The 27380-nt window shown below is 39.1% G+C and overlaps 1 protein-coding gene across 3 annotated transcripts in view; it reads left to right on the top strand.

The window, feature by feature from the left end:
* Positions 1-6008: 6008 nt before the first annotated feature.
* UTP20 (UTP20 small subunit processome component) overlaps positions 6009-27380 on the top strand; it is an 83663-nt gene continuing 62291 nt past the window's right edge. For 2 of the 3 annotated variants that reach the window (XM_042470518.1, XM_042470520.1), the window contains exons 1-14: positions 6009-6179; positions 9481-9561; positions 10110-10176; positions 12331-12463; positions 13239-13427; positions 15058-15139; positions 18049-18186; positions 18764-18919; positions 20538-20684; positions 20932-21066; positions 22236-22313; positions 23133-23311; positions 24986-25138; positions 26043-26131. In XM_042470518.1, the coding sequence (XP_042326452.1) occupies positions 6135-6179; positions 9481-9561; positions 10110-10176; positions 12331-12463; positions 13239-13427; positions 15058-15139; positions 18049-18186; positions 18764-18919; positions 20538-20684; positions 20932-21066; positions 22236-22313; positions 23133-23311; positions 24986-25138; positions 26043-26131 (1672 nt within the window). In that variant the 5' untranslated portion in view covers positions 6009-6134. Of the gene's footprint in view, positions 6180-9480; positions 9562-10109; positions 10177-12330; positions 12464-13238; positions 13428-14430; positions 14484-15057; positions 15140-18048; positions 18187-18763; positions 18920-20537; positions 20685-20931; positions 21067-22235; positions 22314-23132; positions 23312-24985; positions 25139-26042; positions 26132-27380 lie in introns of those variants that run through there. The other variant, XM_042470519.1, reaches the window with a different exon arrangement.

The following is a 27380-nucleotide window of genomic DNA, read 5'->3' as shown; positions in this document are numbered from 1 at the left end:
TGCTCCACAGTTTGTGTGTGTGTGTGTGTATGTATGTATGTGTGTGTGTATATATATATATATACACACACACAAAGATGTGTGTGTAAGCATATACATGCAGCATTACACTTTCAACTCCTCCACAGTTTGTGTGTGTGTGTGTATATGTATATATATGTGTGTGTGTATATATGTGTGTATATATGTATATGTATGTATGTATGTGTATATATACACACACACACACACACAGACAGCTGTGTGTGTACACATATAAATACAGCTTCACACTTTTGGCAGTACCACTATGTGCCACAACAAACAAAACTTCCCAGAATTCCATAGCATGGAGCCATGACACTCATATACTAACATATCTCTATATAATGTCATATTTTCTGATGTACTTATATTGCTTTTGGTGCATTTCATTTTACAATTTATTTGATTAGTTTTATTTATTACCCACCTTCCCACCAATGATTCAAGGTGGCATTGTGTGGTTCGGAACACAATAGCATGTGCATCAAGTTTTCCTTGTTTTGGGAAGAAGCTCCTTGAATTCTGAGAAGAGACAAAATGTTACATCAAGTTCAGTCCAAGTTTTCTTTAATCCCCAATGGCAAAAGACCAATGAGTCACACCCATTTGAACTTTCTCCTTTTGGTTATAGAACCCTTGTTTGCTTAAGGATTTTAATTTTACAAAAACAGATTTATGATTCAACCAGTTTCAAACTCCAGGTTAATGTAAGTGAAAGAACTGACAAATGTTCACCAGGAAGGTAATTAAAAAGACAGCATTGCTCAGCACAGGATTGTTCTTTCTGTCTTTAGCACTGGTGCTTTTCAGTTCCCACCATCCCCTTGAGAGCAAATCAGTCTCTGCGTTCTCTTTTTTTATGGCATTATTGCTTAAGTGGTTAATCAGAACAGAAATAGGTGGAAATACATCCTGCTCCAGAAACATGGAGAGAGAGAGAGAGAGAGAGAGAGAGTAGATAATTTCAGTACTGCTTTCTCCCAACATAAAATATTTTAAAAATCATTTTATTTTATTTTCTTCCTCCTATTTATTTCTAATGCTACAAGTGGTAACTGGTGTTACTCATACTTTATTTCTTCTGTCTGAAATGAAACTTTATTTGTCTCTTGGTATGCACTAATGCCTTGGAGCATTCCTTTATTGATTGGCCATCTATTCAGCTGTAATGCTGAACTTGAAATATCAAAGGATCTTTATAATAGCTTTGCAAAAGGCTGAGGGTGGTACTATAATCATAGCTTGTGTCAGACACATTAATATTTGATATCACAGCACAGCCTTTGATCAAACTCTTTCCTCCAGCTTTTCACAGCATTTTAAAATCCTACTGTACAAACACTAAAATCAGATCCCAAAAGAATGGCCTCTACAGCTCTGCTAGATATATAAAGAGTTTTACAGTATTTACTTGTTATGGGCACCTCTGGGATAACACTCATGACTCCAAGAATATTTTTATTGGGAAACAAACCAAGCAAATAAGTGCCTCTTTGGACTACCTTAGATTTCCTCTCCTTTGGGCACAATATAAAAAATGTGTTTTTTTCAAAATAAATATATTTTTCCTTGAAGCAAATATTTTTTTTATTTACTGTTTTAATAACAGATAACGGTACATTACATGAGTAGGATTTCGGTTAGCATCACTGTAGCAACAGTAAGAGCTGATCTGGCTGCTTCACCTAAGCATTACTTGTCTATATACTGGCAGCATGATCCTTTCCCCCAAGTGATACCTTCCAGCCAAGAACAGATTTGTTCCTAAATTCCCTTTTATTAGTAGAGGCCTAGCATACGATGGTGAAGGGCAGAAGTATAAGTCATGCAAATCTCCAAGTACAATCCCCATCATCCATGCTGACTAGGACTGCTGTGACATGCAGTCCATCAACATCTATGGGGCCACACAATTCCCACTCTGGTAGAGAAACTGTAGCATTGTTTTTTTTTTCTGAGGCTAGTTAATCCTTGTACCAGTACAATACCAGGCAGCACAAGGGAGAAAAATGGGTGGACTAGGGCCATGATATGCAAGAAATGGAAGTTACTCAGAATCTCCTGTTCAATCAAGATTTGCTGTCATCACCAAAAGCAGCATAATGTTATGCCTGCAGAAAAGATGTAGTTGAAACAATCCCATTGAAATAAAGGGAGAGCACTAAATGACTGCCCTACCTGTTCACCCTCGCATCCAGAGGAAAAATAGGGTTTCATCTACATAATCAATCATCATGCCACATGGCTTGATATGTAGAGAGATCTTGTAGCACCTTTGAGACTAACTGAAAGAAAGATGTTGGCAGAATGAGCTTTCGTAGACTAAAGTCTACTTCCTGAGATGCATTTGGTGGAGTAGAAAGCCAGAGACAGACCTATATATTGACGTGAGTCAGACTCAGGGAATATGGTTATGGTACTTTTCCTGCCTAGCTAATGTTGCAACATTATTTTTGTTTCTGGGGTCATAGTTATGCTGTTAATTTTTCACTGCTGCCAAATTTGGAATAGCATCCACCTGACACAGGGCCCTTTCACACTACACAATTATAGTGCAATGATCCCACTTTAACCATCATGACTGCTTCCTGTGGAATCATGGGATTTGTAGTTTGGTGAGGCTTTTGAGTTCTCTGGATGAGAATTCTCAATATCCCTTCCTAAACTGAAAATCCCATGATTTCCTACAATGCTGCTGTGAAGTTAAGGTAGAATAATAGCATTATAATTATGTGCCATAAAAGGGACAAGAAGATAGTCTCAAGCATCATCTTCCTCAAACACCTAATCCTGCAGCGGATTTTCCTTAGATAAATTTTATTATAAACAGTTTGGCACTGTAGATTTATTGGAAAGCCAGTTCAGGTAATTTTAATAGATTGTAATTTAAAATCAGATTGTTAGAACCATGTGGTTGGTAAACATGTTGTAATTCTGATTTGGTGCCCACAGGGCTAAACACCATAATCATTTTAAGGTGTGTGTGCGTGCATGCATATATCCATGTGTGTGAAAGAGCCAGAATAATCCTGCTGTAGGAAAGAATTGTATTTACTGTATATACTCATGTATAAATTTAGAAATGTTAGTAAAAAAAAGACTCCAAAAACCTGAGTCGACTTATCAGTGTAAATACTGTATTTATAAACTCTTCTAAAAAGAGGAACCATCTCCTGGTGCAAGGCAAGAGCATAATCTGTCCTGCTCCCTCTACTCTTTCATCCATCCTGTGACCACAAACAGTTTTTCTTGCTGAAATTTACTAAGTTATTTGGCATTGTTTTCCTTTGCTTTTCTCCTGGAAACCTTGCTTTGTTACATTCCCCAAAGTTTTAACCCTGACTTATCTATGGATCATGTCAAAATCCATAATTTTGGTCCTAAAATTTGCCCTCAATTTATACATGAGGTCGACGTATAGTTGAGTATATACAGTATGTCATTTACAGGTAAGGGAAAGATGTCCTTCAGGGGCAGAAAGAAAAACCAAATAAAACAAAAGGAAAGGAAAATATGTCCAAAGAGGCTGGGGCTCTCAGCAGGTGACATAATGAGCAAAATAATCTCTGAGCTCCAAAACACACTGCAGAAATCATCCAGCTTTAACTGTCCTGGCTGAGTGCTAGGGGATCCCGGGAATTGTAGTTTATTGTGGCACCAGAGCTCTCTGACAGAGAAGGCTAGATGTCTCACAAACACTATACTATACTTCCCAGGATTCCCTAGCATTAAGCCAGGGCAGTTCAAGCGGTCTCAAACTGGATTATTTCTGCAGTGTGTTTTGGATCCAAGTTTACTTTTTCACGCTTTTTGGTACAGTTGGCACTCCATATCCACAGTTTCTATCTATGGATTCAACCATCCACAGCTTGAAACATTCCCAAAAGCAAACTTTGTTTTTGCCATTTTATATAAGGAACACCCATTTTACAACACCATTGTACATAATGGGACTTGAGCATCTGTGGATTTTGGTATCCATGAGGGGGGGCCCTGGAACCAAACCCCAGCAGATACCAAGGGCCCACTGTGCAAGGAAGATCCATCAAAACAGTATCAAGTGAAAGACCTTTTTTGTGCCAGGTCTTTGAACAACTTTAAAGCACAACTCTATGGGTGTCTGTTCAGAAGTCAGCTCCATCCATTAAGGCAATGGACATATGGTAGGGATGGGTGACTTGTGGCTCTCCAGATGTTCTTAGACTCATCTGTGGGTCCCATGCCAGAGGACACACTTGTTAGAATTAACAAGAGTTGCAGTCTAACAACTTTGCTTTGTTAACCGCCATCAAGTTGGCCTGGACTCATGGCAACCCTATAAATCTCCAGTAGACCCTATTATTATATACAGTGCGCCCTCCCCTTACGTTCTGGATCCCTCCGCATAAGGGGAAATCAGTGTATGCTGAAGCCCCATAGTAAGTAATGGGGCTCGCGACCGTGGTGCACAACAGCGCACGCACCCCATTATTTCTTCCAGGGTGCGCAACGGGCTCTTCTGGCGCGGCTTTCAGCATATGCTAAAAGCCGCATATGGCGAGCCTGTGTAAAACAGATGCGTGCTGTATATTTAAATACACTTGTCCTTCCATATTTGCTAGGATAAGGGGCACAAGACCTCTGTGAATATGGAGAAACTGCAAATAACAAAAACCACCATGTTTTTACCTGAGAGGACATCTCTCTAGGAATCTCTAGGTCCTCCAGTGCAACTCTGTGGTCAATGTCCAACAGACACTGACCATAGAACTGCACTGGAGGAGCTACAAAGGCCTAGTAGAGTATTCTCGCTAGGTCTTTCGGTTTTTTAGTTCAAGTTGACCACAGAGTTGCGCTGGAGGACCTAGATATTCCTAGAGAAGACGTATTAATAAAATCCGCAAATGTTAAAGCCGCAAATATGGAGGGATGAGTATCTGTGTATATTTGCTAAGGTCTTGCAAACTGAATGCTATAAATTGATCTCTAGGAATCTCTAGGTCTTTCAGTGGCGGGTTATAGACTGCCGCTTTGAGGCAGTCTGCCGCCGCCGCCGTTTGCTCCATAAGGGAGCCGTCACAGCCACACCGCACGGCTCCCTTACGGAGCTAAAAAGAAGCTCCAAAATGGAGCTTCTTTCTGCGGCGCCTCTGTGACGTCGTGAGGCGCTGGGGCGCATTCGCGACGTCACAGGCGCCGCGACATATTCGGACGCACAGCGTCCGATACGTAAAGATGGTGCTGGCCGTGTGGAACGGCTGGCACTATATTGTACGGACAGAGTCCGTATTAGACCCAGGGGCATCTAGAAGAGACGCCCCTTTTTAAAAATGGGACGTCCTGTGGACGTCCCAAGTGCTGGTTTGTAACCGGCCAGTGCGACTTTTAGTTACACGCTGACCATAGAGTTGCACTGGAGGACCTAGATATTCCTAGAGATGACATATTAATATCTGTGAGTGAGTAATCAAATCCTTAAATATTAAATCTGCAAATATGGAGGATTGAGTTTGTATATAAATAAATAATATAAAATAATAATAATAATAATAGTATATTTGCTAAGTATATTTGCAAAGTGAAGGCTACAAATCGCTCTTCCCAGTATATAAGGCTGCACTTTTAATTGGGTTCTATCCATGAGAGTCTGAAAAGCCCTTTACGGCTGCAACCGCACTGCAGACATAATCCGGTTTGAGACCGCTTTAACTGCCAGACTACTGTGGAATTCTAGGGACTATAGTTTGTTGTGGCCCCAGAGCCAGAGCTATCTGACAAAGGAAGGCTATAAAATGTCTCTCAAAAACTACAGTTCCCAGCATTCCCTAGCCTGGAGCCGTGGCAGCTCAAGCGGGATGGAAGTGGGTTATCACCATCATATTTCTGCAGTGTGGATGCAGCCTTTCAGGGGAGCAAGATTTTCTTTCTCCTCCTTTCCAGTGCAAAGCCTCACTTCCTGGATCTTGCTTTGTCACGTGACGCCCCTCCAATCCCAGCATGCTCCATCCAAGATGGCAGCCCCCACCCAGCTGAGGGAGAGGGCTACACGTGTGTGAATGTGTGAACGTTGACCCAGCTGCCTCAACCCCTCCCAGGGTCCCATAGCCTTGGCCCTCTCAGCCTCCAGCGCCATGAAGAGCAAGTCCTCCTCTCACAAGTCTGAAAACACTCACAGGGTAAGTCAGCATCTACACTGCAGGAATAATCCAGTTTGAGACCGCTTTAACTGCCCTGGCTCCATGCTAGGGAATTCTGGGAACTGTAGTTTTGGGAGATATCGACCTTTGTCTGTCAGAGCTCTGGTGCCACAATAAACTACAGTCCCCAGGATTGCATGCCATTGCAGTTAAAAGTGGTATCAAAGTGGACCATGGTCCAAAACACACTGCAGGAATAATCCAGTTTGAGACTGCTTTAATTGCCCTTTCACTAGGGGATTGTAGTTTGGGAATTGTAGTCTGTCTGAGAGCTCTGTGGCCACAACAAACTATGATCCCTTGGAATGCATAGCACTGAGACATGGAAGTTAAAGTGGTCTCAGACTGGATTAAATATATTTAAAGGTATATATCTCCCAAACTTATAATTCCCTGGATTCTCTAGAACTGAGACCTAGCAGTTAAAGCGTGCCAAAGTGGATCATGGTCCAAAACACACTGCAGAAATAATCCACTTTGAGACTGCTTTAACTGCCATGGCTCAGTGCTAAGGAATTCTGGGAATTCTAGTTTGAGGAGATATTTATCTTTCTCTGTCAGAGAGCTCTGTGGCCACAACAAACCATAATCCCCAGAATTCCATAGTATTGAACCGTGGCAGTTCAAGGGGTGTCAAAGTGGATCATGGTCCAAAACACACTGCAGAAAAAATCCTGTTTGAGACCAGGCCATGAAACTGCCATGACTGTGCCCTTTAAGAGATTTTGGACCTTCAGCTCCCAGAAGCCTCAGCCATGTTGGCCAATAGTCTGGGATTCTGGGAGCTGAAGTCCAAAATCACTTTAAAAAGCAGTTTGGGGACCAAGAGATATTTAGCTTTGGTACCACAATAAACTACAATTCCCACAATTCCCTCGCATTGAGCCAGGGCAGTTAAAGTACTCTCAAAAACTGGATTATTTCTGCAGTATATTTTGGGCCTATTTCTGCAGTGGGGATACAACCTTAAAGGACTTTTTAGACTCCATCAGGGTGACCAAGTGTCCTCACCACAAATGAGGATAAGGCATGGCAAAATGTAGGGCATTCAAGAAAAATGAAGGACTGGACCAAAAAAAAAAAGAGCTGCAAACACTCATATAAATATAAATTCAGGCTTCTTTGCTGTAGTTGTTATTGTGTGCCTCCAAGACATGTTTGACTTATGGCAACCCTGTCAAGAATTTTCTGGGCATGTTTCTTCAGAGGAGGTTTGCCGTGACCACCCTCTGAGGCTGAGAGAGTGTGACTGAGGCTGAGAGAGGCCACCCAGTGGGAGTCTATGCACAAGTAGGGATTCAAATTCTGGTCTCCAAAGGTGTAGTCGGACTACATCACGCTGGCTCTCTAACTCAAAATTGAGGAAATTTTGGAATTCCTCCAGGACAGAAGGTTGAAATGTCGATAGGGTTGCCATAATTGTCCACTATTACCCCGAAACCATGTGCCATCCCTCCGGAGTAAAAAGAACCCGGTATTTCCGGGTTCTTTTTGCAGAGCCAGAGTGATGTCGCAAGTGCACCAGTGGCGCACTCGCAGCGTAAGCCACATGCGGAGGCTGTGCGTCGCTTACATCAAAATAGCGGTGCCCGTATGGACAGGATGCTGTCATTACTCTGCCACTGCGCCATGCTAGGGTTAGGGACCGTGCAGTTGGTGCACGGTCCCTAACCCTAGTATCGGTGTCAGCACAGCGCTTTCGGCCCGTCCGTTCTGGGCCATTGATACTCTTCCTTTCTTATTTCCTCAGGTGAGTATTTCAATCTGGTGTATGCCACATTTGCTGGGGTTGGGAACACAGGACCCCCATGAAAGTACCTGCTGCTCCCAGCAATGCCCTTCTCTCTCTCCCTCGGTGCTGCTTCTTGCCTGGCTCGATGGAAAGGGTGGTAGAAGGAGCCCAAAGTTCAGCGTCCCAGGCTGGTCCCTCTGAGAAGGAGGTTTGCTGCTCAGGGTTTCTCGAGGGAGGGAGTGGCTTTATGTACGTCCCCCATGAAAGTGAAAAATTGCAAATAAAATAAAAACACCACTGTTTTTTAAAACTGAGGAACACTTCTCTAAGAATCTCTAGGTCCTCCAGAGCAACTCTGTAGTCAACATCAGCTGGAGGTTGACCACAGAATTGTGCTGGAGAATCTACAAATGCCTAGAAAAGTTTTCTCTCTAGGAATCTCTAGGTCCTCCAGTGCAACGTCTGGTGGATGTTGGCCATAGAGTCACGCTGGAGGACCCAGAGATTCCTAGAGATAACATATTAATCAAATCCGTGAATAATCACATCCGCAAAAATCAAAGCTACAAATGTGGAGCGACAACTGTATGAATTATAGGGCTTAGATGTAGATAATGATTTTTGCTATATGTTCTTTCTAGAAACTAGAACCTTGTAAGTATGTGTAGCAGTCTGTAGGTTCCAATATAGCAGTGCTTATTTCTCCATTTTGTAATTGCATAGTACTATCTAGAACATAGAGGTGTTACATTGGCTAGTCTAGGCCCATGTTGGCAGTGGGATGAAAATTATGGCACTAGAGTCAACAGTGTCTTGGCCATTTAGGAAAAAAAACCCAACTTCTCTAATGGAACCTAATTTGGAACTTAAATTAATGGGACACCTTCATCTGTAGAGGTTTGGAATTACTTGTTAATTGTTTATTCTCCTTGTCTCATTTTACCTCTTTCTCTGAGGTATCACAAATGGAAATGGATAATAGGTTTTCCAGTCTGATACTAGAGAATAATGTTCTTTTGCTTTGAGGAGTAAAATTGATGTTCATTCAGGTGTGCCAGTCCAGAGAGCTAATGCTGAACCGGAGGCATAATTCATTTCACAAAGGAAATTGAGCTTATATATGCAAAATAATTAATGTTCACAAACTCCCTTTGTTGAAATAAAGGAGTGGGCTGTTCTTGCTGGCCAACCAACACCCAAAGCTGACTGATGGATTGAGATAAAATCTCAGATCTCTGATACATAGAACAAATCTCTGATATATGGTGTGTGCCTTCTGCTTCTGCACACTGAAAACATTTGGTAAATATTAATTTTGAATCAGGAAAATTCTGGCCAATAGTGATTCCCAGCTGCATGTCAGTCATGTAAGACTGATATCATATAGTATGGCCATGCTGTCTTATGAGCAGTGTATTACAATGAGCCAGTTTTTAAATGGCACAACTACTGTACATGGAATAATGGCGCAGTTGCATGGTTATTTGATAGTTTTCTTTTAAGCACAACATGACAAACAACTTGTAACTTCTATTGTTTCCCCTGCAGTTTCTCACCTTCTCAGAACGCTTAAGCAATGTCAACATCGATATTATTCACCGTATTGACAGGACAGGGAGCTATGCTGAGGTAAGGACAATGGAGTACTTTTGAGTTTTTGTTACTGTCCTTCAAGTAAAGATGATAAAGTATCATGTGTATATTAGATATCACCAGATGTTAATTTCTTCACTCATGGGAACATTGATGGTTGAGATACATTGGTACAGCAGTTGCTTCCCCTTGCTCTATACAAGATTCTGTTGGTGATACCATTGTGATAAGTCATCCACAAAAGCATTGTAATTGCTCTTGAAACCAGTATCTGGAATAATTAGCATTCTCAGTCTTCTTTATTATCCCACATATGTTCATCCAATTGCAGTAGTACCACCATACTTCTTTGGTGTATCCTTGTAACATTCCCATCAGATGATTAAGTAGTAATCATTAGTTTACAGAGTGGGAATTGTGAGAGGAAGAAATAGTTTTGAGGATCCAACGTTTGCTTTCTCCTTCTTCTGCCAGAATAAGGTTGTACTGCTACAACCTTGTTCTTACATAAGTTTTATTATTTGAATTCTATTTAAGCTTTACATATATATACACTGACTAATGTACATTCTTGATCTTGTCAGGACGTTGAAACATATTTTCATGAAGGACTTGAGAAATGGAGAGAGTTGAACCTTACACGGCACTTTGGTATTTCTTTTTTGTATTTATATTCTGTGTTGTAAGATTTTAAATGCATATTAACACTAAAGATTTGCAGCTGAGCTAGCTGTAAGTATGTAGTTATTAATATGTATATGTTGGAAAAAGGAGTGTTTCAGATGTGTTAAAAACACTGGTTTTCTTGTGGCAATTTTTGTCTAGCTTTCAGTGTTAGAGTGGAAGTGGAAGGATGCTTTGTGAAGCTGATTGCCAAAATAATTTACTTAATTTAGTGTAAATTACTATTGCAAATTTGTAACTAGCAGGAGTGCAATATATTATGTAGTAATTAGTATTGTGTAACACGAATATAAGCATTTTCAATGGTTCAGCTCAGTGACTTGTTTGCTAGCAAGTGCTTTGGATACAGGCTACTGAATCAGTACAATATCATAGAAAGTGGCATCATGGGATTAAGAGTATTGTACAGTGGACCCTTGTTATACGCTGGGGTTTGGTTCCAAGATCCCCCGTGGATTACAAAATAATCCATGGATGCTCAAGTCCCATTAAATATAATGACATAGCAAAATGGTGTCCCTTATAAAAAATGGAAAATCAAGGTTTGATATTTGAAATTTATACATTTTTTGAACATTTTCAAACTGTGGATGCTTGAATCCGTGTATAAAAAATCCATGTATAAGAAGGGCTGAATGTACCAATGTAATGGGATTGTTATCTCTTCTACACAGAAAGTAGATACATACAGATTATTGTAAGAGTTAACCACAGGTTAACTCTGGCAAAATTAATTTAGTTACTGGCAGAAAATTGTACAGAATTGCTTGGAGAAAAATGATGTGATTCAGCTTTGGGATTATTTGCTAAAGGTCTTTGACCAGCACTATACTCATAATATTGTTGGAACACTGGTCCCTGAAAATGAATTGTATTATTTTTACAGTGGAATGACCACTTTTCTTCATACAACATGTCCTTTAATTTAGGTTGGCATAAGTCCATTTCTGTGCTGCAACTATTGCAGTTATCTGTGGAATGGATGGCTGTGCTCATTTACTCAAAAACTAATATTGGCCTTTCACATTTGATGAAGTGGCATAAATCCGTGTAACACATCAGAAGCAATGGATTTGCTTTATCCACTAGTAGTCTGCATGTTGGAAAATTTCTGATAGTAATGTTCATATTTTTTCTATTTTTTTGTTAGCCTTTCAGCTGTAGTTTCTTCCAGTTCCTGAAATATCTTTCTTCTTTGTGCAAATAAGTCTTTTCAAATGCAAGCCTTTATGTGCTCATGCCAAATCTTCCCTGCAGTTAATCCATTGTGCCTTTACAATGATGTGTATGTATCTGTGTCATTGGCGTAGAACTTGTTTGAGCTAAAAAAACAACTATTTTTAAACCCCCATATCTAGGGAATTGTTTCTTGCCTTCCCAGAAAGATTTTGAATGGGAGTTTTGGTAGATTTTTATTGTTCAACTATTGGTTATGTGAAGGTTTTCCATCTTCCCTAAAAAGATTGTGAGAGAACCCCCCTTTCCCCAGTGAGTAGAGGATTTGCATGTTTGGATTGTACTCCATTGGTATATGTTTTAGTCACCTGGTCTGCATCTGTATTGCAGAAATAATCCAGTTTGACACCACTTTAAATGCTTAGTGCATTGGATTCTGGGAGTGTTAGTTTGTTGTGGCACCAGAGCTCGCTGACAGAAAAGTCTAAAAGTCTCACAAAACTACAGTTCCCAGCAATTGTTAAGTTCAGGCTGCATCAGCAGTGCAAAAATAATGTCTCACAAAACTTCAGTCCCCAGAATTCCATAGCATTGAGCCATGGCAGTTAAAGTGGTGTCAAACTGGATTGTTTCTCGAGTACAGATGCAGCTCTGGTGACTTTAAGCCTTTAAAGTTGTGATCTTTGTGCTTCAGTAACAACAAAGGGGAATGTTGTGTATGCTGCTGACTCTTACTGTATTCTGTGGTACTTAAAAAAAAGAATCGAGGCTACAATATATACTAGCTTGCATAGTTATAAACCTATCTGAAAACAATGTCACTTAATTTTTCAGTAGAAACGCATACACTTGCACTGTTTGAGTTTGACCAGAGACAGATACCTATTATGTGGAATTTCCAAACTGGTAATACTTCTAAAGTTTTTCAATGTTTCGTTTACACAGTGACTTTTTATAGAGAAGTAGTCAACAAATGCCAATCTTTCAACCAGCTGGTATACTATCAGAACGACATTGTGCAGAGCTTACAAACTCACCTACAAGTGCAAAACAGTCTTGCTTTTCAACCTCTTTTGGAGTAAGTATATGTTACTGTCATCTAAAATGTATTTTCCGTGAAGGGACAAAACAAAGCCAGTAGTGCATTTTTCCCTTCAGTCCCCTAACAGAAAAAAAAAGAAAAAAGAATAGTGCCCTTGTGATACTAGAAATCTTTCATTTTTTGATATCATAGAATGTTGCTTATGGATCTGTAGAGAACTTTTAATTAATTGTGCAGGTTGTTTTAAAATGCTTCTATAGCTAGAACATATCCACATAAATATACGTTTTCTTGGTGCCAACATGGCATTGTAGCTATCTTCATGATCCTGTGTGTGTAAGTAAAACATGTAGTATTTGTTGGTATAACCAACAAGCATAATTGATTATTGTTTTTCTATTGTTTCATTTGAAAAACTCTGTGGGTTAAGCGCATTCATAGAGGGCCTACACCACTGCCGTGCAATAAATAAGTGATCCAGTGGTTGGAGTTTTTATTTAACAATTCTGCTGCCAATTCTGTGAGCCATTTAGTGACTTTAGATAATTTCCTGTTTCTCTCCTGCTGTTTCTGTTTTGCAAATTCAGAATGGTGTTAACTGTAGTTATATTTGCAGAACTGTTTTGAGATGATGTCACTTATGATAAATGTTAGAAACATATTGAGCTGCCAGTACTGCTGGAATATAGAAATCCTTTAAAATCTGCGTGAGCCATGGGACAGCAAGACTTTTTTTTTAACCAGAGATAATTTTAATTACTGTTGAAGTGTATTTAAATTACAATGTGCTGCTACTGATATTTTCTCTTAGCTTGGTGGTACAGTTGGCTCGTGATCTCCAGACAGATTTCTATCCTCATTTTGGAGATTTTTTCTTGTCCATTACAAAACTGTTGGATACCCAAGACACAGAACTGCTAGAATGGGCTTTTACTTCTCTTTCGTACCTATACAAATACTTATGGCGGCTAATGGTGAAGGACATATCCAGTATTTATCGGTAAGCCTTAATGATCCATCTAAAAAAAGTATATAAAGAATGTAATACAGAAGTCTCATTAATTACATTTGGGCAGAAGCATTTATAAGTGATAAAAAACTGAAATGAATGGTCATGCTTGATTGGCAGTTAACTCATTATGTCTGTGTGACAGAGCCATTGATCCATTTTTATGACTATGTGTTTAGATTTAGTATGTTTGCAAGTTAATTCTGTTTGTTATTTATCTTAAATAAAGTCTAAAACACACTGCAGAAATAATCCAGTTTCAGACTGCTTTAACTGCCCTGGCTCAGTGCTAAGGAATCCTGGGAATTGTAGTTTATTGTGGCACCAGAGCGCTCTGACAGAGAAGGCTACATGTCTCACAAAACTACAGTTCCCAGAATTCTCTAGCATTGAGCCAGGGCAGTTAAAACAGTTTCAAACTGGATTATTTCTACAGTGTGTTCTAGACTTAAGACACAAGTTTAGTTTCTTACTGAGGATTTAAAAATAAAATTTTAAAATCTTATTCCAGTTTTAAAAAATTGGGTGTTTTTGTTTTGCCTAATAATATTTGCTGTGTTTATTCTGGTGCTCTTGCACTGTCCAACAATAAATTAACTGTACCTGAAATATTATTTAATTATTATATTGTAATAATAGTGCTGTTATTGTTGTAAAGTTATATTTTGTCTTTATCACTAGAAGGTTTTGTCAACATAAAATTTTAAAAAATGTTTGTATTTAAAAAAAGCATGTAAACAAATTGTTGCTTTGCTCCATGGAACTGCTGGACAGTAAGACCCAGATATTGGTGATGGTTTAGCTGGCTGGAATGTCAGTGTTGCAAAAAGCAGAGAATGTCCTTGCTTATTATCTCTGTGGTGGTAGCAACTAAGAGGACCAGGTGTGACCATTGCAAGATTTTTCCAGCCTCCTCCCACTAGGAATATCCAGTGTGTTGGCTCACCACAGCTGACTGGTGGGAGAGGACTGAAAACATCATCCTGCAGTGCCCTTGTCATCAACACTATAGACTTCCATTGCGCAGTTCACCTTCTGGCTCTTAAGGTAAATTGGAGGAAGCATTTGCAGTCATGACATTAGTACCACAGTTGTAAACATGAATACCATAACTTTTCACAGTTGGCAAAATATGGGATATTAAAAGCAACAACAAAACAGCATACCATTAAAAGTGCATTGCCATCAATTCCTGAAAACTTGTTGGGATAAGAAAGTTCTCACTTGTAAGTGGGAAGAGAGCAATTAGGGAGTCATCCTAGCCTCTGCAGGGAGGCAGTTTCAAAGTTAGGTGGCAGCCATTAAGAAGGACCTCTTGCTTGTACCCAGTGCCTGGGAAGGTAGTGTTACTGATAGAAGGCCTTCCCTAAAGAGCTTAGAGTACAGGTAAACTCATACAGGGAGATATGATCCTTCAGATATCCTGGCCCTGAGCCATATTTAAGCTGGGATTGTGTATTTATTTATAGCATTCCAAACTGTCCTTTTATCACTAATCTGTGACCCTGATAGTCAGAATAATTTACTTTCCTTTAGATTTTAGAAAGCATTCATGAAAGAGTAATATGGTTTTTGTCTGGCTATTTTCTTAATGGCAATATGTTGAATGTTTTATTTACAGATTGTACAGCACCCTGTTGGCTCACCATAAACAGCACATCAGGAACTTTGCAGCAGAAAGCTTCACCTTCCTGATGAGGAAGGTAGGTGATATTTAGAAAGTGGCAACTTAGTGGGAGGAAATAGGAAAAGTGAAAGAGATGTAGGAACCACTTTCAAATCAAGTTAACAAGATAGCTTTGGTCCTTAATGAAATAAAAAAAGTTGCATCTCTTGTTTTTGGGGAGGTGTCTGTTATCCATTCATTTAAGTGAACATATGAAATTGACTTCTGCTCAGTGAAGCCATTGGGGCTTCTACCCTATATTGTCTTAACTGGTAACACATTTTTCAGGGTTTCAGGAAGCTGTTTCCTGTCACCTGCAACTTGATCAGTTATAATGCAGAAGCCCAGGATTGACTTTGGGAGTTCTGCAAATAAAGCTTGGGCTGAACCACAAAACTCTGGTGCCTCAGTTTAAATGAGGCTCATTTTAAGAAGGATATAGACAAGTTGGAGCAGATTCATAGAAGGGCAACAAGGATTATATATTCTTCAAATACTTCAAGGGCTGTCCAGAGAAGAGCGGGGAGGCCTATTCTCTGCTGTTGCAGATGGTATGACCAAGTCTAATGGTTTGAAGGTAAATTTTGATTGAACGTTAGAAGGAACTTTTTGATGGTAAGAGCAGTTTGGCAGTGGAACCAATTGCCTAGAGAGATGGTGGAGGTCTCATTTGACCATCTTCAATTATAGTCTGGGCACCTACTTTCTGGGGATGCTTTACCTGGTGATCCTGCATTGAGCAGGGAGTTGGATTCAGTGGCCATGAGGCCATTTTCAACTTGATTCTGTCATTTGATGATCCTTCCCAGTGGATGCTATTCTGATTGAAATAGGTGCAGATCTTACTTTAGCTTGCTTTGTCCAACCTAACATTCTTATGTCAAGTCAAGTTATATATGCATTTTATGTTCCTGAGTTAATAAAATGACTTTCAATCTGCAAAGGGTGTTAATACTGCATTATTTCAAATTTTACCCGAGTTTCTATTGCCCCCCCATTCTAAATTTCCAGCAAATTTAATTTACCATGAATCTCTTTGCAATATCTGCCTTAGTTACCAGCTAGTGAAATAGAAGTTGCATGATAATAATATTTAGTATCTATCTCTTTACATGTAGTCATTGATGCAGGATGTGGGTAATATCAAAAACCCTGTAATTATATCTTCATTACAGACTAGAGTGAAGGACAGGGAAGCTTATCTAAATCCATCTAGTATATTCATGCCAAGCTAGGATTTGAGCCAAGGATTTTTACCTCAGTCAGCTATTATGCAATACCATTTTTATACTGGCCTACTTCTCAAAGTTTTTGTAAGAGTGATTGACTGATCTTCTGAGTGAAATTTGCTGTAATAATTTCGGTAAAGAATATTCTCTGGTTTCACAGGCCTTGAAGGAATTGTTCTCAAATGTCTAGTTTGAAACAGTGGGAGGCGTAGGAAAAAAGGATTATGGAAAGTTAAATAGATAAATAGCAGCCAAGAGGTCTGAAAGCAGGATTAATTATGCTGGATACCCAAGTTAAGACATGTGTGATGCCCACTCTTTCAGGTGGGGTTTGGCATGTGCTCATACAATAGAGCCAGATAGCAAAAGTCAGTAGGCAAGATCCTTTTATTTATCTGTTAGCAGTGAATAGAATTGTAGTTTTATTGGCCTAAAGGTTAGTCCATATCATGTCTGCAGACACCACTTTGGCCATGGATACCTCCTGGCACTTGCAAAGTTCCTTGTGATGCTGGCAGGTTTTAAATAATTTGTTTTATATTTAGCTTCTCTTTTAAAAAGCAAAGTGTTAACATCCAGCTGCCTGTCATCTTTATTCTTCACAATGCCTCTAAGCCTCACATGGGTACAGAACTTTTCTTAGGAAATAAAGGCGCAGTATCCGTAGTTGCCTTGGTTATTGTACTGCAGTCAATCATACTAGATGGGTTAAATATAGAATATAAAATTATAGTAATTCTTCTAAGGAGACAAACTTTAATAAACCCTAGTACTCAGTTGAACATACTACTAACAGTTGAACATACTACTAAGTTTATTTCTGTTTCACAAAACCTCTTTTCTCAGTAAGTCACACATACAAATAGACAAGACAAAGTGTGATTATTTCCTTGTGCCCAATAACCTGGATCGTCTTTTATTGAAATGAAATGTTCAGCTAGCTGTACTGAATCAGTTTTTCTAACTAGAAGTGATGCATAGCGCAGTGAGTGAGTGATGCTGAATGTACTATAGTTATACCTCAGCAAAAAGATGCTAAAGAGTTGTTAAAATATATATGCATCCTAAAAATAGTGTTCTTTGGTCCAAAACACACTGCAGAAATAATCTAGTTTGAGATCTCTTTAACTGCCATAGCTCAATGCTAGGGAATTCTGGGAACTGTAGTTCTGTGAGGCATTTAACATTCTCTGTCAGAGAGCTCTGGTGCCACAATAAACTACAATTCCTCAGATTCCCTAGCATTGAGCCAGGACAGTTAAAGCGGTCTCAAACTAGAATATTTCTGCAGTGTGTTTTGGACCTTTGAGATGCAATCATTTTTTGTTGAATGTAAGGGAAGTATATGCTGTTCTCTGTACATTATAACAAATATTCCAATGAAATAATTTTGACATAAAGCTTTGAATATATTTGTATGTAATATTTAAAACAAATGTGCTAAATGACATTATAATATTTAGAACTTGGGAAAATATCCTGAAATTTTTCTGGTTCTATTTTTTTCTGCTTCTGAGAGGAAAGATAGGACACTTATATAGTAACCTGTAACATTTGAAATCCTGCTTTCTTTAATTAGTTTGTATGCATTGTAGTGGAATAGAAAATTGTTTGTGTCCCTTTGAAAGGAAAGGGATCACCAGTAATGTTCAACTGTATTCCAGTGCACAACAAATGAATTAGAGATAAGATTTCACCTTGAGATTTTCTCTTACAGGTTCCTGACCAAAACACACTTTTAAATGTAATGTTCCTTGACCTAGAAGAACATCCAGAAAAAGTGGAAGGTGTGGGACAGTTAATTTTTGAGATGTGTAAAGGTGTTAGGAATATGTTTCATTCCTGTGCAGAAAAGGTAAACATGTGGAAATCTGGGAGATTTTGGAGGGGGTTGACTCAATTTTGGTGATCTTTACTTTTCTCCATTGGGTAGTAGATGTAGGTCCTGTCTTCTCCAACCTTGAACTTTACAGCTGTGTTAGATTACAATTCCATCATCTGTAGTCAGCAAGACCAATGGCCATGCTGGCTGCAAATACTGGGTCTGTAGAATTCATCTGCATGATACTTGAATTAAAGAATTAAAGATGTAGATGAGCATTATGCATTTCACTCTTAAAGTAGCTTTTCAGGGTTTTATTTTCATTTGTAGCACTCATGCCTGTTTTTAAAATATTCAGTCAGCCCATACCTGTGGATTAAAAAGTCTTAATTTATGTATCTTAATCTTGTAGAGAGCATCATTTTGCTGTAATATGTAAGGCAGATACTTAGTGAAAGCAGTAAGGTATTTATAAGGTAGCAGTCTCAATCATATTTGCTTGAAAGTTAGCTTATGTATGACTGAGTGAGTTGAACAGTCTTCTTGGAAATGAGAAATGCCTTAATGTAAACAGTTATAATACTAACTTGATGTGTCTTTCTTTCTACAGGCTATAATGTTAATTCTGCAAAAGATAGGGCCAGTTACAGAAACAGAAGTTATACTCCCTTGGATCTCTGTTGGAGAAGTATGCAAGCATATGGTACAGTCAGCTGCTGGATTCATCTACAAGGAGCATTTTGGCACATTTTTCAGATGTTTACAGGTGAGTTGTTGTTCACTGGAAAGCAAATGAATCTGCTATATTCTCGCCCTCTAATTATGGTACTGTTTTGTATGAGGTGGGATTAGTTTGTGGTAGGTTTATGGCAAGTAGACTTCTAGGCTCCCTCACTAGGTTTTTTTTCCTTCTAAAGTTGTCAACCATGAAATGAGGCAATAGATTAGTTTTATCACATTGCTCAGTAGAACAGAATGGAAGAATACTGTAATGCAGTCACAGACAAAATTCCTCTTTGCTACAAATATTTTCTTGAAGACGATTCCTCACATTTTCCTTCTTTTTTCAAAAGTACAGTACAATCCCTATATCCATGGTGGATACAGTCCTGGACTTACTGTGGAAATGCAAAACTGCAGATAATAGTGGACCCTATAGAAATAAATGACTTCTGTCAGAGGTTGACCATAGAATTGTACTGGAGGACCTAGAGATTCCTAGAGAGAACGCCTCTCAGCATTTCTAGGTCCTCTAGCGCAACTCCGTGGTCAACTTCCAGCAGAAACATGCCATAGAATCATGCTAGAGGACCTTGAAATTGCCAAGAGAGAACGTATTTTTTGAACCCGGGTAAGCAAAACCACAGGTACCAGTCCTATGGATATGAAGATCATACTTTGTAGCCATGTTGCATTTTTGAGCACATTATGTTAAAGATCAGCATGGCATGCTGTTGAATTCATGAGTCTTTAGGTCCTGTTCAGACCGGCCATTAAGGCTGGCCTGGGGCGGAGTCAGGGTATCGCATCCACATGATGCACACCCCAACTCTGCCTCCCAGGGTGCCATGATGCTGCTCCACACGACGCAGCACTGAAGCAACACCATATAGCTGTGCCACCGTGACTGTGGTGCCCTTTCTAGGGTGCAAAAAGGACACATTTAGAAGTGCTTGATATACATGCTTAGAATTATAATTGCAACCCCGCCCCATCTTGCTTAACAGGCAGCAGCAGCACTGAGTGATGAAAGTGTGTTCTGCTGGTAAACAGGGTACAGGTACTGCAAAATTATGTTTCCAGATACTTCCTGTCAGCAGGATGCAGCTTGGACCCCATTGCAATTCCTTGTTGCACTGCAGCTTGCAGGTACAAGGGGGCTGGAAGCAGCTTCCTGCAGCATCCTGATCAGCAGCAAATCAGACCTTCATTGCTTGGTGTGGCTACTGAATGTTAAGAAAAGTTTGGGAGTGAGGTCTGAAAACAATATTTAGTTATGCAGTTCAAATTACATCTATCATGTAGGATTTCTGCTCTGATTTTTGTTGTTGTTATTACAATACTGGTATATAATGCTTAAAGCTATTTATTTTGCAAATATGTTCTCTATGAGCTCATTTCTTGAAAAAAACCATTTTGTGTACTCTAGGCTAGGTGGAAGGAAAAGCGTAAGCTGCTTTGATTGTAAGCCACTTTGATTGTTTTAATAAAAAGCGGGGTAGAAATAAAAGTTTTATTATCATTTATTATTATTGATTTATTTATGTATTGCATGCTGCTGAACTGCCTGGTTCTTGCAGATCCTTTTATGTGGGGTTTGGGTTTTGGGTTTTTTGTCTTTGTTTTTGTCTAATTTTGTGTTAAAAACTTATTTTTATTAACAGAAATCAGTTCTCCAGCTCAAAGGAAAAGTAACCAAGGACAACTCCTGTGAAGTTTCTGAACAGATCGAAAGGGTGTTGCAAGTGTATTTGACCATTGCAGAACATGGGCATGGTTCCAAGATCACACAGCCTGAAGAAGTTTGTAAGGTGGGTAATACTATTTCTTTTGCTAAGACAGGTTACATGCCTCTGAGTGGCTATGCTGTACAGAATGATTTTGGGAGCTGTAATCCTTTCTGCCTTGTATGGCATTCATAAAATAATTGAAATTAAAGCATGAAGTTTAAGTATTCAACTTTGTGCCAAAACTGCAAAGGCTTTTGTTGTAGTTGTTGTTGTTTTGTATTGTATTTTAAGAGTGTTTTTAATAATTCTTCATTCTTTGATTCCACAGACATTAACCAAAATTATAGAAATACCTGATCTCTCGGTGGCATGTTGCAATACCCTGCTCAAAGTTATTTCTGTTTTGCTTCTTGATGCAAATATTATATTACCAGATTCTTTGGTGAAAGAAACAGTTGAAAAGGTAACAAGATTAGATATGGTTAAATTAGTATAAATAACTTCTAGAAAACATCATCATCATCATCATCATCATTACTATTATTATTATTATTATTATTAACCTTTATTTAGAAAGTATTTTAAATTTACACAGCGCTGTACATACAGTCTTTTTAATTAGACAGTTCCCTGCCCTCAGGCTTACAATCTAAAAAGACACGACACAAAAGGAGAAGGGAGTGGTGGTGGGGAAGGTGATGAGGTCCAGCAGTCTTCTCTACCTCCGAGGCCTGGACCAAGGGAGATGGATTGGAGGGAGGGCTTGGCTTCTTGGAGCTAGCCTGCCTCTCTCTCCCTCAAGATAGTGGATGAAGGGAGGGCTTGGCTTCTTCCAGGCAGGTCTGGTGGAGCTAGCTTGCCTCTCTCTCCCTCAAGATGGTGGGTGAAGGGAGGGCTTGTACTCTTCCAGGCAGGCCTGGTGGAACTAGCCTGCTTCTCCCCCCCCCCCCCTCAAGATGGTGGATGAAGGGAGGGCTTGTCTTCTTCCAGGCAGGCCTGGTAGAATGGTTCCACACATTCTTTTTCTTTCTCTTAATTAGATAGCCATGTTCCATTTTTTAGCATTCTCTCACCTGTTGCACACATAACACTTTTAAAGAAGGAATGGATGCAAGCTAGGTCACTGTCTCTGAGCAATTTGTTGAAGGAAGAAAAGAATCTCATTTCTTCTTTCAGCCAATTTATAAGCGGATGCACCAGCCCATAAATAACAGTACAAGTCTTCTCCCTCCAGGACAAATGAAGCGCTGCGGGCTATACAATATTAGAAAATGATTTGCTAAACAGGTCTTTAGCCAAAGATTGTACACTCATGGTTTAAGAAAATTTATCTGTTGCATCCCTGTTAAATATTTTAGATTTTTCTTTTAAAGTCAGTTTTTTTTCCCAACCAGTTATGCACAAATGTGTAAGTGGAAGTCCACAGCTCAATAGCAAATTCAATCCAAGGTAATTCCAGTTAATGAGTTCAGATTAAAAAAAACCTGGGTAAGACTTATGTTTGAGAACTTTTAGTTAAAGGAGATGTTGTTGAACTGGATGGGCAGATGATGTTACTATACTGTAAGTGACCACAAATGAGCTCAGGTACATGGGAAGATTCTACTTCATTTTTCATTTGCTTCTTAACAGGTCCTCCAAAGTGGATTTGAAAGACGTTCTGTTTTGGACTTTTCTAAAGGCATGTTTCTGATGGAACAGTTTGAAAGGGTAGGCAAAGTTTTTATAACCTTTTAAAGATTCTCATGAATTTATGTATTGAAATGAATGTGAATTATTGCATATATAATCTCTGAAAACCTAACTCCCATCAGTAAAATCATAAACACTTTGCCTTCTTCTGTTATTCATTTAATCTAACTTTGCTTTGTATTTATGCCATCCTTTGTATCTCGGTTAATATAAAACTAAAATATCATTTTGACCTGACATCTTAGCATTTTGGAACTTCAAAATAAGCATACAGCTGTAGTTCATTGAACCCTCAAACTGGAGAGCAGGAATAAAGAATAGTTTGTTGAAATATGGAGGTTGTGAAGGTTTAAATTTGTGACAAGAATGGTTTTTTATCATTATTATTAGTAGTAGTAGTAGAATTATACCCCACATTTTCCAGAAAACTGGGATTTGAAGAGGCTTACAATTAAATGAGCACAAAGTTGAAATTAAAGTAATAAAACAATAGAATTAACAACACTAAAAAGTTTGAAAGATGCAGTTAAAATACTTAAAAACAGTTTTTAAAACAATATTGGAAACTTTCACAGAAATCTGAAGCAAGATAATGATTTACTTTATTTGTATTAAACTTTATAGGATGCTTTTTGATTCAGTGTATCACTGTGGCAGAATGGCATTATGTTCCATTCTATATATTGTAGCTTCCAAATTCATTTTGAGTGATGAGAGAAGAGACTTCCAAAAAAACAAAAATACTGAAGCCTTGATCTTCTGGAAATTCTGGCATCTGTACTTTCCATAATGTAAATGTAAATATAATGCTCTATTATTCATTCTCTCTTTTCCCAGCAATTTCTTCCAAGTCTCCTTGAGTATGTTGAGCCCTGCATTTGTGGAGATGATGCTGTGGTTCAGGAAGAGGCCCTGGCACTTTTGGCTAAGCTCATCTTAGAGAAAGCAGAACCTCCCTCAGTTGGATCTATGGCATTTGAGAAGTACCCCCTTGTTTTTATGGAATCAACTGAAGGGTATGTGTCCCAGGCAGTTTGTGAGAATGCTGTTTATTGTTGTATTGCTGAAAGAATAATCAAACAAGCTTTTATTTGGTATGGTAGTGATTTTTAATAGGCCATTCTGTGGGTTTAAGGCTTAAATGAAACATTATATGTATACTGTATCATAGGAATAGGGAGGAATCTAAGTTGAACCTTGCTCTGTTTTCAAGTACTGGTTGTACTAAAATCACAAATGTGTATTGCCAGGAAACTAGCTTTCAAGCAGAAGTCTTTAATTTAGCTATTAAAGGTTAAAAGTGACTTCTGTGAGAGTATATTAATCTTTAGTGTTGGACCAGTTGATCCAATGTTACAATTCAAGCATGTGAGCAATTCATTTCTTTATGGTTATTTCCTAGCTTTTCCTAGTAGTATGTGTTTCAGTGACCACCCTCTATAAATCAAGTTCAGCTGCCTCTCAGTTATTGATAGGTGGAATTCTGATGAGTTTCAGTGAAGTCAAGACACAGTCCAGAGATTATTTATTCCAGAATAACCTCATCCACCTCAACAGGGGAGGAAAAGATGCAGGCTGCCTCTGATACAAATCTGAGTGCTGTTGACATTTCCATGGTGAATGGAGAATTCTGAAACTTCTTCCTCTTAATTTCAAAACCAAAAGAGGGAAAACATTAGTGGAAAAATATCAAGAATCTGGACCTTAAGGTATCAAAACAAAAATGTCAGGTTCCTCTTTTGAAAATTCTTTATATTGGGAAATTTTGCAGAGTCTTTTGTGGGGGAAGAATAACAGGTGTGTAATGGACAAGAGACATTGTGGTGTAGTGATTTCAAGAAGACTACAACTCATAGAATCATAGAGTTGGAAGTGACCATTAGGGCCATCCAGTCCAACCCCCTGCCATGCAGGAAATCTCAGTCAAAGCATCCCTGACAGATGGCCATCCAGCCTCTGTTTAAAGACCTCCAAGGAAGGAGACTCTATCACCCTCCGAGGGAGTGCATTCCACTGTCGAACAGCCCTTACTGTCAGGAAGTTCCTCCTAATGTTCAGGTGGAATCTCTTTTCCTGTAGCTTGCATCCATTGTTCCGGGTCCTGTTCTCTGGAGCAGCAGAAAACAAGCTTTCTCCCTCCTCAATATGACATCCTTTCAAATATTTAAACAGGGCTATCATATCACCTCTTAACCTTCTTTTCTCCAGGCTAAACATCCCCAGCTCCCTAAGTCGTTCCTCGTAGGGCATGGTTTCCAGACCCTTCACCATTTTTGTCGCCCTCCTTTGGACACGCTCCAGTTTCTCAATGTCCTTTCTGAATTGTGGTGCCCAGAACTGGACACAATATTCTAGGTGGGGCCTGACCAGAGCAGAATACAGTGGCACTATTACTTCTCTTGATCTAGACACTATACTTCTATTGATGCAGCCTAAAATAGCATTGGCCTTTTTAGCTCCAAAGATCAGAGTTCAATTCTTTGCTTAGCAATGGAAATCCACTGGGTGACTTTGGGTGAGTCACACATTCTCATCTCCAGAACATCCTGTGATAGGTTACCATACGTCGCAAACAATTAGAAGGCACACAACAACAATAGTGGCAAACATAGTCTTTGAAGTAATGTACAAGAAATATACATGCAATTTTATGTACTGGTCAGTTTCTGCACAGATCCATTTTGTTTCAGATCAAAAAGACAGTTGAGAAGGAAGACAACAGAAGAAAAAGAAGAAAAAGCGGTGTTGGATTATATTCTGTCATGCATTCAGTTACCAGAAAACAGAAACATGGCTAATCTTTCACGACCTTGGGCAGCACTTGTTGTGCTGCCTCATATAAGGTAAATATGTGAGTCTTTGTAGCTTACTGTAGTTTTGTTTTAATTGTAAAAAACAACATTGCATGTGGTGGTCATAACAACTTAGTGCCAGAACTAGTTATTTTTACTTTGGTTAATGAAATGGCCTTTGAGAATATATAAGCTGATCACTGTTGCCATAAAATAGATAAGTATAAGAGGACATCTGTGTCTTCCACCAGATATCAATATGTATTATCTTTTTTTGTGATTTGAAATGTGACGTGAAAGGAAGTCGTCACAGAGATTGTAAAACCTAAGATGCTTTGCTGGACTAAGCACTATGCCAAAGAAAACAAAAATCCAATAGTCTTATCAAGTATCCTTTGCAACATCGCCGAGGATCCTGGGGAATACTTCTTCGATCATTGTTAATTAATGCTTTCATTGAATTATCTTAAGTGACAGTAATATTCAATTTAATGGCAATGACATTTGGGTTAAATATACCATTAGCTGAATTTTTTTAAAAAAATTGATGAACAATTGACAACTTAATTTTTAGTCAGTTCCATCACTTTAAATTTCTTCTTTCTTCAGATTTGATATAATTTCTGTTTCCACGTCTTAGTAGCTTTTTGGGAGAATTATTTAAAAGATATTTCTGTTGCCACAACAATCTTCTCCTTGGATTGTGTGACTCCAAAATAGTGTAGTTGTCTTCCTGAGGAGTGAAGTATTAAACACCCAAATAATTTGGTGCCTGCAGGACATGTTTGCCTGTCATAAGAAAATGCCAGTTGCAAGGTGTGGCAAACCATTTTCTTTTGCTGTACTCAGGTGTAGAATGTAGTAAAACATATTCATTGGAAGCTAAGAATACTTAGTATACCTGAAATCTTGAACTGAAGCAACAAGTTAAATTTGTATTTCAATATTTTAACAGACCTCTTGCCAAAGAAAAGGTCTTACCAGCTATTAAAGGTTTTGTTGAATATCTCTTTACTGCTCTGGACAAAGGACAACTCTCCAAAGGTTAGTTCCTTAAAATAATATGTCATTGCTGTATAATTGTGGATAAAATGCAAAATATAGTATGTATTGGAGATAGAAGTACTGTTGGCCCTTCATATCCACAGGGATTGTATTCTGGACCCCTGTGCGGATGCCAAATACCACAGGACCTCAAGTCCCATTATAGTCAGTGGGAATGCATTGGTCAATGGGAATGTGTGAGACCTCATTGGTGCAGCCATTTGCACATACCACCATTGATGAGAATGGGGAAGGGCCATCCACGGATGCTCCAGTCCATGATGGCAAGCCCACCGATAAGGAGGGCGACTGTATTCTAAGATTTTCTTGACATCACACAGTGTGACAGTATTTCTTCATGGTAGAGGGTTGGAATGGATAGTCCTTGTGATCTCTTCCAGCTCTATGGTTGTAGTACAGTGGGACCTCAGTATCTATGGGGGATCCGTTCTGGACCCCCTCCCACGGATACTAAAATCTGAGGATGTTCAAGTCCATTTTGTCACCAATGGCAGTGAGTGCAGTGGCTGCACCACAATTAGGGACAGCCCCCATCCCCAGTGGCGGCGCATACACACGGACGTACCGCCATTAGGGGCAATGGGACAAGGGCTTAGCTAAACCCCTGTTATCCTCAGTGGCAGCACAGCCACATGCACACACTACCATTGGGGACAACGTGCTTGCTGTCCATGGATGCTCAGATCCGCAGATGGCAAGTCCATGGATACAAAGGTTCCACTGTACTAAAAAACATTATTTTTTGGCAGAAGTCATCTTAAGTTGGCTTAAAAACAGAAGAGGAGTTGTATCACAACTCCCAGAATCCACCAACCAGTATGACCAGTGACTGGGAGATTCTGGAAGCAGCAGTCCAAAAATAATGTTTTGAAGCTCCGAGTAGATGTATCTTAGGGGAAATGGACTGATATAGAAGAAGATTAGTGACAACTGAGTGAATTCTCCACTTGACAATTTGTTCATAAAACCTCAAGCTATTGTGAAGTCACTGAAAAGAATAAAAGGGATTCTAGTTTAGTTCTGACCTTTGTTGCAACATGCAAAATTGAATAGCTAGCTATGCCTGAGTTGGCCTTTTGCCATGGAAGCACAGGGAAATTCCTTGCTTATGCTGATGTAGGAGTTATTGGTTACTGAACTTGTCATTTGTAAATATTGGGTGATGATTCTGTCTTTAACATATATAAGCAATTACCGGTAATGCTGATGCTTCATGAATGGAATGTTT

This window comes from Sceloporus undulatus, chromosome 5 (genome assembly GCF_019175285.1).
Source record: "Sceloporus undulatus isolate JIND9_A2432 ecotype Alabama chromosome 5, SceUnd_v1.1, whole genome shotgun sequence".
Classification (NCBI taxonomy): Eukaryota; Metazoa; Chordata; class Lepidosauria; order Squamata; family Phrynosomatidae; genus Sceloporus; species Sceloporus undulatus.
Note: the sequence above shows the minus strand (reverse complement) of the source record. Positions and strands in the feature narration are given on the sequence as shown.